Source organism: Zalophus californianus, chromosome 12, assembly GCF_009762305.2.
Source record: "Zalophus californianus isolate mZalCal1 chromosome 12, mZalCal1.pri.v2, whole genome shotgun sequence".
Taxonomy (NCBI): Eukaryota; Metazoa; Chordata; class Mammalia; order Carnivora; family Otariidae; genus Zalophus; species Zalophus californianus.
In genome coordinates this window covers 78,947,969-78,961,418 of record NC_045606.1, presented here as the reverse complement: position 1 = coordinate 78,961,418, position 13,450 = coordinate 78,947,969, and the positions used below count along the sequence as shown (strand labels likewise).

General features: G+C 35.7%; 1 protein-coding gene across 2 annotated transcripts in view; it reads left to right on the top strand.

Moving 5' to 3' along the window:
* The window catches only part of IQUB (IQ motif and ubiquitin domain containing), a 65,894-nt gene that overhangs the window by 34,406 nt on the left and 18,038 nt on the right, over positions 1 to 13,450 (top strand). For both annotated transcript variants that reach the window (XM_027574073.1, XM_027574071.2), the window contains exons 9-10: positions 6,933 to 7,103; positions 9,755 to 9,931. In XM_027574073.1, coding sequence (XP_027429874.1) covers positions 6,933 to 7,103; positions 9,755 to 9,931 — 348 coding nt within the window. The remainder of the gene's footprint in view (positions 1 to 6,932; positions 7,104 to 9,754; positions 9,932 to 13,450) is intronic.

The window sequence follows — 13,450 nt, the reverse complement described above, 5'->3', positions numbered from 1 at the left end:
GGCCAGTAGGCAAGGACTTGAACCACAGCTAATCTGTGGTTCATAAGATTCATCCATAAGGAATGCTTTGTGATCCTGCTGGAAAATGAAAGGATGGGAGGCTTCTGAAGAGATGCTATGGAGCGGGTCCTTTCTTTTGCTTCCCTATGTCCCCTCAGAGGCTGTTATGAGACAGGTCTTGTCTTGTGTATGTGACCTTGACAGTGATTCAGTTGAATGTGGATTTCCTTCTCATTTGGGTTACTTTATGCCTCCAAATTAGGCTCTCAGCCTCCAATCTCCCTTCACAGTTCCCTCCTGTCATCCCTACGCTGCCATAGTGACCTCACTAAACACAGCTCTGCTCCTGCCCCTCCTTATTGTCCTCAGGGAGGAAGGATTTCCATAATCGATCACCAGCACACCTCACCTGTCCTGTTGTCTCAGTGTCATCTCTCCTTGCTTACTGTGGCCACACTGCTCCAGCTATGCTCAGTTAACTGCACGTCTTCAGAAAGACCATGTGCTCTCCATGCTTTTGCATCCAGTGTCACCTCTACATGGAACATCCTTTCCCTCCTTCCTTAGTAGCTAGCTATGCACCCTTCAAAACAAGCTCAGATGCCCCTTCTTCTAGAAGGGGTCTGCTGATCGTCCTACTCTAGCCTGCACTATACACTTTCATGAGACCCTGTTCCACTTCTGTTTTAGTACATAATGGCCAGTTTTTATTATATCTATTTACATGTCTGAGTCATTCCTAGATACTGAGTTTCTTAAGCAAGAGCTGTCTTTTATCTCTGTATCCTCATATCCAGCACAGTGCTTATCATTGAGTATTACTAAATGCTTGTGGAGGAAGGCAGGGAGGAAAACTAAGGAACAAACAATTGTTGGGTAATTTCATATTTCAGGTATTATCAAGAAATTATGCAATGTAGATACTGCCATTTCAGATTCTTGAACATCTTCATTCTAGGAAAGATGGAAGCATAATATTCATACTTTTCCAGAGTCATATTTCAAACTTAATTTATTCCTTTAGCAAATTTGTCTTGAATCTGGCTTCACCACCGGGAACTGTGTTCCTTATGTGTCTGATTGTTAACCTTACCAACGAGGACAGCATGGACTTAGGGCAGCAGAGACCCAGAATGTTTGAAGGAGCTGGGGGCCTCTGAGGTGCAGTGGACAGGGGAAACGAGTGACACCTACCCTTCCTTATTTGAGGCTGCAACGTCTACAGGAATTCCTACTTAGGCTTTCTCTGATGCTTTGTTTCCTATAAACTATTTTATTTATTTATTTATTTATTTATTTATTTATTTATTTATTTATTTATTTATAAGATTTTATTTATTTGTTGACAGAGAGAGACACAGAGAGAGAGGGAACACAAGCAGGGGGGAGTGGCAGAAGGAGAAGCAGGCTTCCTGCAGAGCAGGGAGCCTGATGTGGGGCTCGATCCCAGGACCCTGGGATCATGACCTGAGCTGAAGGCAGATGCTTAACGACTGAGCCACCCAGGCGCCCCTCCTATAACTTTTAAATTCTTCTTGTTAATACTTATACAGTTAATCTCACCAGTCCTCAGCTAAGATTTAGAGGAAATGGACATTTTAGCTGATACAAGGGAATTTTACCTCAGTTTTGACCAAAATGTTGTATAAGGCAGGGAAAACACATCCACAGGTTGGAACTGCTACACTTGAAGTTGATCCTAATCCATTACATAGCTTAATTAGTCTAGTCCTTAAAAATATTGACTAACGGTGACTTTGGCCTACTTTTCACCTGTTACAGTAAATTATAAAATCTTCGTTATTCTATTTAAATTCATTTAAATCAACTTTTTGTGTAGGACGCTATACTAAACATCATAGAAAACAATAGAGATAGATTTTATAGTCTTTCCTTGGAAATACTTCTACAATATCTATTCCTCTTTAGGCCTGTCTACCTCTCCCCTACCCCATACCTAGCATTGTCTCTAATATTCAGGAGGAGACAGTGCTGATTTCATAAAACTTGAAGTAACTTATTATCCTACAGTTTGTTTTTGTTTTTGTTTTTTATTACTAAGAAAAGGTAGCTTATACTTAATCCCTGAAGCTAGACAAGGTCAGAGGTTTTTCAAATGTCAAAACTAACAACCAGAGCCATAATGCAGACTTTAAGACCTGCACTTAGCACCATAACATATAGATATATAAAGAAAATATTTACTTTCCTATAATTTGGAAATAACTTTGGAGAATAAATTTTATGTTTGGTTTTAGCTTAACTTCATTGTATCTAAATATTATGTGGTTTACTGAACTAATATATTATTTTTATTCTTATCCTGAACATAGAATTTCTCTGAGTAATGAATGATATGATTTCCAATTAGTCCAGTCAAGGCATTAAACTAATCAGCTATTATGGATTCATATTAAGTCTTTATTCTCCATAAAAGTTAAATAATTTGTCATTTTAACCATCAAATACTGACCTCGGCAGCAGGTTATCAAATGTTAAAAACTCACAAGCTGACAGAGATGAAAAAAAAGCAGGCCAAGAAATTCAAATAAAAAACCATCAGCCAGTTTCCAATGTATCTTGGGTTCTCTTCACCTAAACTGTGTTAAAGAGACAATTTGAATTTCTGCAAGACCTTTCCCCTAGAGTTAAGGCCGTTTATTTCTTTGATTCCCATACCACTTCTCACAGTCACGAGCTACAAAACTGCAGTCCTTGTGACCTCTGTCATTTGAATGTTTTTTCCCTCCCCTGAACTCTGGTGGCCAACAGCTAGTGGGATAGAAAAATGCAACCGATTTTTGCTTTTCTCCGAGCACCGCAGTTCACAGGGTGTCTTCTGTGTATGAACAAAACCCCTTTGCTGTGTAAAAGAAAAGTGATCACTACGCAGTAGCTTTTGCGGGGCTAGGGTTCTTAATTCGTGCCCTTGGGGACCTGAGTATGAATTTAGGAGGAAGAAAGCACTCCTTTCACAGGGCAGTTATTTCTTCTCTTCTGTGGAAGCCTGTTGCTCTCAAGGGTTTTGTTACCTCTCCACCTTCCCTTCCTTGAAACGTGTCTTCCTGCTGCTCTTCTGTTTCTCTCCTCCGGAGTCTGCCCTGGCTCAATTGTTGGCAGCTTAATGGAATTTATTACACTCCTGTCTTCTGAAGCAATTTAAGAACATGATTGTTGTACATCTCTTATTACAGCCAAAGCTTTCAAAGAAAAAAGGAAATAAGAAAGAGAAATAAGCAAAGTTGACGCATGTTCCTGTGTCAGAGTAAAAAAAAGAATACCTTAAGGCCTGAAATCAAAGAAGCTTAGAATTGAATGAAGACCAAGTTATCAGTGTTGGCAGAAATACATCCAAGTATAAAAACAGCTTTGTCAAACAGAATTTTTTTATATCTTTTAGTGCTAACTAGGGAAAGTCAAACTTCACATCTAGAATTCTCTGATTATATCACTCAGTTCCCTTTATTCTGGCTAATTCCTGGTTATTTTTCAGGTTTCATCTTAGACATGATTTTCTTTTCACCAAGTAATTGCTTCATAGCAACCTGTGGTTAGTTACCTATTTACCTGCAATCATCAAGCATAATTACCCTTTATTTTAATTATTTCTTTTCTTATCTTTACATATTATTAGATTTGAGAGTTCTTGAAATCAGTATAGTATTTTATTTACTCTGCCTAGTACACTGACTAATATATAGTAAACACAACAAATATTTGTTGAATGAATGAATGAGTATGGTAGGCCCTATCAGATATACAGAACTACGTGAGAAATTTATTTCTTATAATCTTTCTGGAGAAATAAAATTAACAAACAAGATAACTGTAGAACAATTTGGATTTAAATTTCATTGCCCTGAGTGATTTGAAATAGAGACACTGCATACTTGTCTGTGTTTGTGTGTGTGTGTGTGTGTGTGTGTGTGTGTGTGTGTGTGTGTGTGTGTTTACAAGTACAATAGCACTTCAGATACTAGCAATTTCATTGGTTCAAAACATAGTAGTTAAGAATTTTTATGGAAAGGTAGGGTTTGAGTTAAAAATTGGAGGGTGGGAAGGTTTTGGATGTTGAATATATTTGGAAAAAATCCAAGGTATTACCACATCATACTATATTATATGGGGCTAAAAACTTGAAGGGGAGGTGGAGTTAAATCAGTCTATCAGCTAAAATACAATTTAGTAGATGAACTAGGCATTTCATTAAAAGGTAATTATACTTGGATTATTACAAATGAAGTAAGTCGGGGCACCTGGGTGGCTCAGATGGTTAAGTGTCTGCCTTCGGCTCAGGTCATGATCCTGGGGTCCTGGGTTCAAGCCCCACATCGGGCTCCCTGCTCAGCGGGGAGCCTGCCTCTCCCTCTCCCTCTGCCTGCAGCTCCCCCTGCTTGTGCTCGCTCTCTCTGTCAAATAAATAAATAAAATCTTAAAAAAAAATGAATTAAGTTACTGCCTATAGAGCAAAAGGTATAGTCCACATTACTGGAAGAAAGGAAATTGCGTTTAGTAGAACCACCCTGAAGAAAATTGCGTGGAAAGATTAAGATATTAGTTAGACTTTAAAATATCACAATATGAAACTTAGCCTAAGATTGCATATTCCTTAAAACTTTTAAAAGGAGCTTTGAAACAAACATTAAACTTTAGTAACACTCTGAGGCCTACTCCAAGCAAGGCTGTATCTATTTAAAACAATATATATATATAAAATACGTATATATATTTTTATTTCTAAGTGATAATTAAATGACAAAATATTTTCTTTTTTTTAAATTTTATTTATTTAGTTAGAGAGATCGTGACAGAGAGAGAGCACATGAACGGGGGAGTGGCAGAGGGAGAGGGAGAAGCAGACTCCATGCTGACGAGGGTCTCGAGGGGCTTGATCCAAGAACCCCAGGATCATGACCTGAGCTGAAGGCAGACACTTAACTGACTGAGCCACCCAGGCCCCTCAACAAGATATTTTCTTATTGAGCTATTTCCCTTTTATAATCCTTAATAAATTTTAGTTAATTCTATCAGTGTGCTAAGTAGCAGTACATTATTTATGCCTTAAGAATATACATTAATTATAGGGTTGCAGGCTCTCATTTGCTGAATTAAAACTAGACCTGAGAATCTAAAGTTTCTGATGAAAATTTGTAGCTCTGAACAGCACTTACTTTGGCATTGATTAGAAAATGCTGCCATTACTTTGAAAACATATCAAATATAGTTGTTTTTAGATGTACTTTTCAGTTTTCAATGTAATTTAGCTAATATGAAATGTAAAAAATTTTAAAAGTAATTTAAATCTGCAACTAAAAATTCCTCTTAATACTGTCATTTTATTTTATTTTTTATTTATTTTTAAAAAGATTTTATTTATTTATTTGACAGAGAGAGACACAGCGAGAGAGGGAACACAAGCAGGGGGAGTGGGAGAGGGAGAAGCCGGCTTCCCACCGAGCAGGAAGCCCGATGCGGGGCTTGATCCCAGGACCCTGGGAACATGACCTGAGCTGAAGGCAGACGCTTAACGAATGAGCCACGCAGGTGCCCCCATAATACTGTCATTTTAAATACAGCCTTATATTATTTCTCTGTTTGGCTAGTCTGCATTCCTGATGATTTGTCCCCATACATGGGCTTCTATTTAAACTTTAAATTATATAAAATCTAAGACTTAAATGGCTGCAAGTATGGCATAAATTGGACTGCAGGTTTCCAAAGCACTTAGCCATTCAGCCTATAAAAAATCCAGCATTTGGACAGTTGATAGTCATGATCAAAATAGCCTTGTTTCTGATAGATTAAAATCAGGGAAAGAAACTGAGCAGCTTTATACCGTAAAGAAGAAGAGGAAATAGTGAGTTTTCACAGTGAAATTTCTAGGTGAATGCATCTTTTCTTAAAGGCTTGGTAAGAGGGAACAGGAACAGTGTCAAACACAGACTTAATCTTCATTAAAGATTGCAGTGGTGTCTCTGGTATCTCACTCCACACTCCATCTCCTTTCTTAGCCCAGGAGTCTGCAGATGAGCTTCAGGGCAAGTGAACACCATTTATTATTTATTTATTTATTTGATTGTTTGTTTAATTAAATTAATTAATTGAATTTATTTATTTGGAGAGAGAGAGAGAATGAGAGAGAAAGCACGAGTGGAGAGAAAGAGAGAGAGAAGCATACTCCCCGCTGAGCAGTGAGTCTGACGCAGGGCTTGATCCCAGAACCCTGGGATCATGAACTGAGTGAGTGCCATTTTTAACCCTCAGTTCATGGGGCGGTCTAGGTTGGGAGACATCAAGCCAGATCTGGAAATAGGGAGTGAGAATATTAGCCATCATCAGGAGGCAGGGACCACGGCACTGCTAAGATAGCTAAATATAGCCATTTGATTATGGACATCTGCTTTGTGAGGAACTGTGAACTTGTTATAGACTTAATGTTTATCAGAAACAAAACCATAACTCAGAGTCCCATTTTGCAGTATCTATAGGTCTAATGCATTGAGGATTGTAACAATTGCTCCACAAAAGTTGGCTTCAATTGGCAAAGCATGATCAAGACACATTTCTATAAATTATAACTGAACCAAGCAGATCCTTTTTTTTAAACATTCCAAATAACATGCCTTTCCCAAAGGGCAATGAGTTATCCCATATACCCATTAAGCCATTCAACATAAGAATTAGTACAAATGTGTAGCAAATTCTGAATCCTGTAGAAATGTTTGCACTTCCACAGACTAAATAGCTCTTTTATATCTTTTTTCCTAAAATGTTTTACTTTCCCATGGTCTACAAATTCTTCAATTAATTTCCTCAAGTTTTAGTGATACTTTTACTCATAAAGCACATGATACTAAGGTAACTTTTAGTAGAAGTAACAATTATTTTTTAACCTTTAATTAACTGATAATTATGAACTTAATATTTTTAAGTGTTCAGCTCCAAAGGTATGGAGAACATTTAGTGGCAAAATAATTGAGATGGATACACCGTTCACCATCAGAGCCAGAGAGCTGCAGAACATCTATAAATGCATTATGCTGAAAAATATCTCTCAAGATGAAAGGCTGGATGTACTCCTAACGCTTAAACATACTGTGAAGGTATGTTAACTTTCTCTTCGTTTGGAGTATCACTATCAATAAAAATAAATGAATACTAAAATAAACTGTTTTGTATTAATTATAAAGATGATTAATCAATGTTTATATATATGAATTTATTTTGTCAACAGCTATATTGTTTTGGTATAATTTGGGGAGGATGTGGCTTATGCTTTAATATTTATCTAAAAGTTCTCAAACTATACATTATGATACATAATAAATATAAATGTAGCACAATGAATATTCTAAACATAAATATACCCATATCTGTGCAATGGATACAAATATATAGCGTGGAATTAATACTCAACTCAGTTCAGTAAAGCAGCAATTGTCTATATATTTTGACACTTTTCAGTGAAAATTTTATTTTTAGCAGTTTTAAAGCAGCATTGGAGTATTTTAATTTTTTTCTCTTTATTTATTGATTTAAGACACTTTAGTTGAGTAAATGGTTCTTGTTGGGAGGTAAGTCTCCATAGATCTCTTGTGTTTCTTCCCATCTTTTTTTTTTAAGATTTTATTTATTTATTTGAGAGTGAGAGCAGGAGTAGAGGGAAGCAGCAGAGGGAGAGGGAGAAGCTGACTCCCCAACGTGGGGCTCCATCCCAGGACCTGGGGATCATGACCTGAGCTGAAGGCAGACACTTAACCCATTGAGCCACCCAGGCGCCCCCATTTCTCCTCATCCTGAGAACAGAGGCATTGACTAATTAGGCATTGACTGCCTTTGTTCTGGATTACCTTTTTAGAGATGTTTGTGTAGTGACTAATATTGGAAGATAGAGATAGTTAGGAAGAAAGAGAGAAGCAGTAGGTCCAGCGGTCGGAAATGAACATGGTATCCATGGTGGGCAGTAAAAAAGCCAGATCGGAAAAAAGAGTGCAGGTAGGGAATACAGTAGAAATCCTCCTAACTGACATGTTTAGGAACATAAGCTGGTTAATAACAATAATAATAATAAAAAGAAAACAAAAACAAAGGATAGGCTTAAAAAATAAATTGTGCATATCTTAAACAATATTTTTAACCTAATATATCTACATGTACATTTATTTAACAATATTTTGATGGAGGATTAAGGCCTTTAAGCATGACTCAAATTCTGGATCTATTCATTAGGCTGTATAATCTTAGATAAGTTATTTAACATTTCTGAAAATCAGTTTCATCATTTGTAAAATTAGTTGCTTGGAGGTTATAAATATGTGTGTGTATATATGTACATATATATCTATTTATAAAATATAAATAAATATCTATATATCTCAGTGCTTACAAATAGGGAGCCCTCAATGAATGATAGGTATTACTTTGATGACAATTACTAAGAGAGACCAGGGAATCTTAAACCTGAGTACACATTAGAATCATCTGGAGAGCTTGAAAGAGAGAGCAAGATTCACAGAGATAGAGAGAGAGATTGAGAGAGAAGAGAATATGAGAATAAATGAATAAGGGATGATATGTAGGCCCCATTTCAGAGAAGTTAAATTAGATCCTCAAGTATGAGGGCAATGTTAAAACCTTTAAAAATCTCCCCCAGGTCATTCTAATACGCCTTCAGGGTCAAGGACCCCTGATATAGACTCTTGAGTTAGCTTTACCAAGTATGTATTAAAAAGTACAGGAGAACATTATTTTACAGTTACACTGACTTCACATTCTGACTCCTTCATTCAAACTGTTTCTTTTAATCCTCTCTTGAGCAGTTGGATCAACTTACTTCTATTTTACTACTCATAAATCCTACCTTAATCACTTAACTTCTACTTGGGGCTTTCTTATTCAACCACACTCATTTCTGTGACTTTATTAAAAAATTATTGTGAATTATACAAATTTGCAGAAAAAATGTATTTTATACACACACACACACACACACACACACACACACACACAATTAAACGAATATGAAGTCACCAACCATGTAACCTATCTCTGACCCCAGAACAGGACATTGCCAACATTCCGAGTATCCCCCTTTCTCTTTGTAATCCCAGTTCACCCTCTCGTCCCCTAGAATATTGACTTTCATAGCAGTCATTTCCTTGATTTTCTTTATAGTTTTGCTACCTATGTGTATGCATGTATCTCTCTCTATATATATATACTTATATCTATATACATATGTCTTTGAATAATATGGTTTAGTGTTGCTTATTTTTGGATTTTATTTAAACGGAATGATACAGTATTGTCTTGTGCCTTGCTGCTTTTGCTCAACAACATTAATTTGTAAGATTTAAGCTTGTTATTGTATATAGCTGTAGTTTACTCATTTCCATACATTTGATATTCTATCATTATATGTACTGTATGAATAAGCCATCACTTATTTATGTCATCAATTTATTTGTGGATATTTGGTTGTTTCTAATTTTGAACTTTTGTAATCAATGAGTCTATATGCACATTTCTCTAAAGCACTCTAAAGAGTGGAATTGGTGGATTGTAGATTACGCATATCTGGAGCTCTCCTAGATAATGTCAAGATTTTTTCCAGATTAGTTGTTGGTACATTCCTACCAGTTTCTTTTGGAATTTCTTTCTTTTGGAATATAGTTTTCAGTTTATTTGGTGGTAATTTTGAAAATTAAATTAGTGACTTTAAAAATCCTATACTGAATATGTTTGTTTTGTATAGGAACATGAATGTAAACTGACTCAGGAAATTCTAGAACTGATTGACAGAGAGGTGGACCTTATGATGAGAGGAGTCAAACATCATAATCTTGAAGGACTCAGAAAAAGAATTGCAACACTCTTTTTTCATTACATCAAAACACCTCTATTTAATCCAGAAGTTGCAAGACATCTTAAGGTACTCTACCTTTTTTTCCTGTATTCCTTTCTCAGAATTCTGAGATATGCTATAGTAAATTGAAGTACATTCAAATTTTGCTTTAATGCTTTACTTGGGGTCCATGTGGAAGACCATCTTGTTGGTGAAATCTCTTTTGAATGATTGTTTTTTTTATGTCAATAAATTAAACTTAGTCATTTAACTTCTTCTGTGTCTGTATTTTTAAGTTTGAATTCTTCCTTCCTCTCTGAACTAAACTGAATATTGCACTGTGCAATCCTGACCTCTCACCCTGTCATGCTTTTGAACATACTGTTACTTCCACCTGGAATGTTGTCCCCTACTCCACTCAGCTAACTCTTGTTCATTTTCTGACATTTAATTCATGGGTCCCCTCCTTCATGAGGCTTCATTTCTGAGATTTTACATGTGCCTTGTTTGTGTTTCCTTATAAGACTTAATGCTTAGTCATAGTTATTACTGAACAGATCTGTGTAGATACCCTGAGAGAACTTCAAATGTACGTGAATTTGAATTAAACTACCTTTTCCAGCTCCAACAGGCTTAGGCTTCTATGAGGATTTTGCTGTCTAGAGCCAAGAAAAGTATCTTATTGCCTTCTTACTGTCCAAAACTATTTAAAACACTTTTAGTAAAGTTTAGAAGGGAGTGGTTTACTAAAGAATTCTAAATAGTGTTTTATTCTAGTGATTAGAAATCACTAGATTTCTAATTTCTTCAAATATTCAAATATTTGAAGTTATAATTTATTAAGAAGCCAGCTAAATATCTATTTTGCTTTTTTGATATAAAATCTCAATATTTGGTCAAACCTTTTAGAAAAATAAAATTAATTGTTTTATTTTCTTTTTTAATGGATCTTTATTTTATTTTTATTATTTCTTTTTTTTAAGATTTATTTATTTTGAGAGAGTGAGAATGAGAGAGAGAGAGAGAGCACATGAGAGGGGGGAGGGCCAGAGGGAGAAGCAGGCTCCTCGCTGAGCAGGGAGCCCGATGCGGGACTCGATCCCAGGACTCCAGGATCATGACCTGAGCCGAAGGCAGTCGCTTAACCAACTGAGCCACCCAGGTGCCCTATTTTTTTATTTCTTAAAGATTTATTTATTTATTTTTAGAGAGAGAGCATGTGCAAGCAGAGGGAGAAGTAGAGGGAGAGGGAGAGAGAGAATCCCAAGCAGACTCCCCACTGAGCCCAGAGCTTGATGTGGGGCTCAATCTTAAGACCCTTAGATCATGACCTGAGCAGAAACCAAGAGTTGGATGCTCAACTGACTGAGTCACCCAGGTGCCGCTTTGATGGATTTTTAAAATTTAATTGTATTGCAAGAGAATATAACAAAACGTCAGTGGTGCCCGGCTGGCTCAGCCTGTAGAACATGCAACTCTTGATCTCAGGGTTGTAAGTTCGAGCTCCACATTGGGTGTAGAGATTACTTAAAATCTTAAAAATATATATATAATATATAACAAAACTCCAAGAGAAAAATTGTCCATTATATTATTTCTTATTCAAATTAGTGTTTTATTTGCCCAAGCTACCTTCTAGTCCTCTATATACTTAACTCAGCTTTTATACGTTTGCAGTAATAGATTTTAATATTCTACACATTCACATAATTTACCATTTTATTCAGTTTTTAAATTTACCTTTGGTAAAATTGACTATTTGGTTATACCTAAGCCAGTTTTATCTGTTTCATCCCCAACTGTAATGTGAGAGTTCCAATAGTTCTGCATCCTTGTCAGCAGCTGGTATTGCCAGTCTCTATTTTACTTTTGGAATTCTAATAAATGTATAGTAGTATTCCATTATATTTTAATCTGTGATTTCCTAATGAATATATATTATATATATTATATATTAATATAATATATTATATATATTATATATATTATATATTATATATATTATTTATTATATATGTATTATAATGAATATAATATTAAGCATCTTTTCATGCATCTTTTTTTACCATCCATATAACTTTTTGTTGAAGTATCTGCACATATCATTTGCCACTAACCCCCCTTCTTAAAATTGAGTTGTTTATTTTCTCATTACTGAGTTTTGAGAATTCCTTATATATTTTATATATAAGTCCTTTGTAAGATACATGGTTTGTAAATATTTTCCCTCAGTCTGCAGCTTGTCTTCTCATTCTCTTAACAGTATCTTTAACAGGGCAGATGTTTTTTATTTCAATGAGGTTGGATTTATCCATTTTTAAAATGGATCATGCTTTTGGCATTTATTTTGTACTTAAGAAATCTTTTTCAAAGAATTAATATTGTTGGGCTCCTGGGTGGCTCAGTTGGTTAAGCGACTGCCTTCAGCTCAGGTCATGATCCTGGAGTCCCAGGATCAAGTCCCGCATTGGGCTCCCTGCTCAGCAGGGAGTCTGCTTCTCCCTCTGACCCTCTTCCCTCTCGTGCTCTCTATCTCTCATTCTCTCTCAAATAAATAAATAAAATCTTTAAAAAAAAAAAGAATTGTTAAAATGTTCACACTACCCAAAGTGATCTATAGAGTTCATGCAGTCCCTATCAAAATTCCAATGGCATTTTTCACAGAAATAGAAAAAAAATCCTAAAATTTGTATGGAACCACAAAAGATCCCATATAGCCAAAGCAATCTCGAGAAAGAACAAAGCTGGAGGCATCATGCTTCCTGATTTCAAACTATGTTCCAAAGCTATATAGTTCAAACAGTATGGTACTGCCACAAAAACAGACACATAGATCAGTGCCACAAAATAGAAAGCCCAGAAACAAACCCTCAAAGGAGCTAGGAATGTACAGTGAGGAAAGGATAGTTTCTTTACTAAAGGATGTTGACAAAACTGGATAGCCACATGCAAAAAAATCAACCTTTATCTCACACCACATACAAAAATCAACTCAAAATAGGTTAAAGATTTAAATATAAGACCTGAAACTATAATACTATTAAAAGGAAATATAGGGAAAATCTTGTTGACATTGACCTTAGCAATGATTTTTTGGTCATGATAACAAAAGCAAAGGTGACAGAAGTAAAAATAGACAAATGGGATGTGTGAAACTGAAAACCTTCTGCACAGAGAGGAAACAATCAACAAAATAAAAGGCAACCTACAGAATGGGAAAAAATATTTGCAAACCATTTGAGTTAATATCCAAAAAAAAAGAGGAACTTCTACAACTCAATAGCAAAATAATTTTAACCCAATTTAAAAATGGGCAAAAGACCTCAATAGACATTTTCTCAAAGAAGACATACAAATGGCCAACATGTACATGAAAAAGTGCTTCATGTCACTAATCATTGGGAAATGCAAATCAAAACCACAATGAGATATCCTCTTCTACCTGTCAGAATGGCTCGTATCAAAAAGACAGGAAATAACAAGTGGTGGCAAAGATAGGGAGAAAAGGGAACCCTTGTGTTCTGTTCTCTGAAATTTAAATTGATACAGCCATTACAGAAAACAGTATGGAAGTTCCTCAAAAAATTAAAAATAGAACTACTGTAT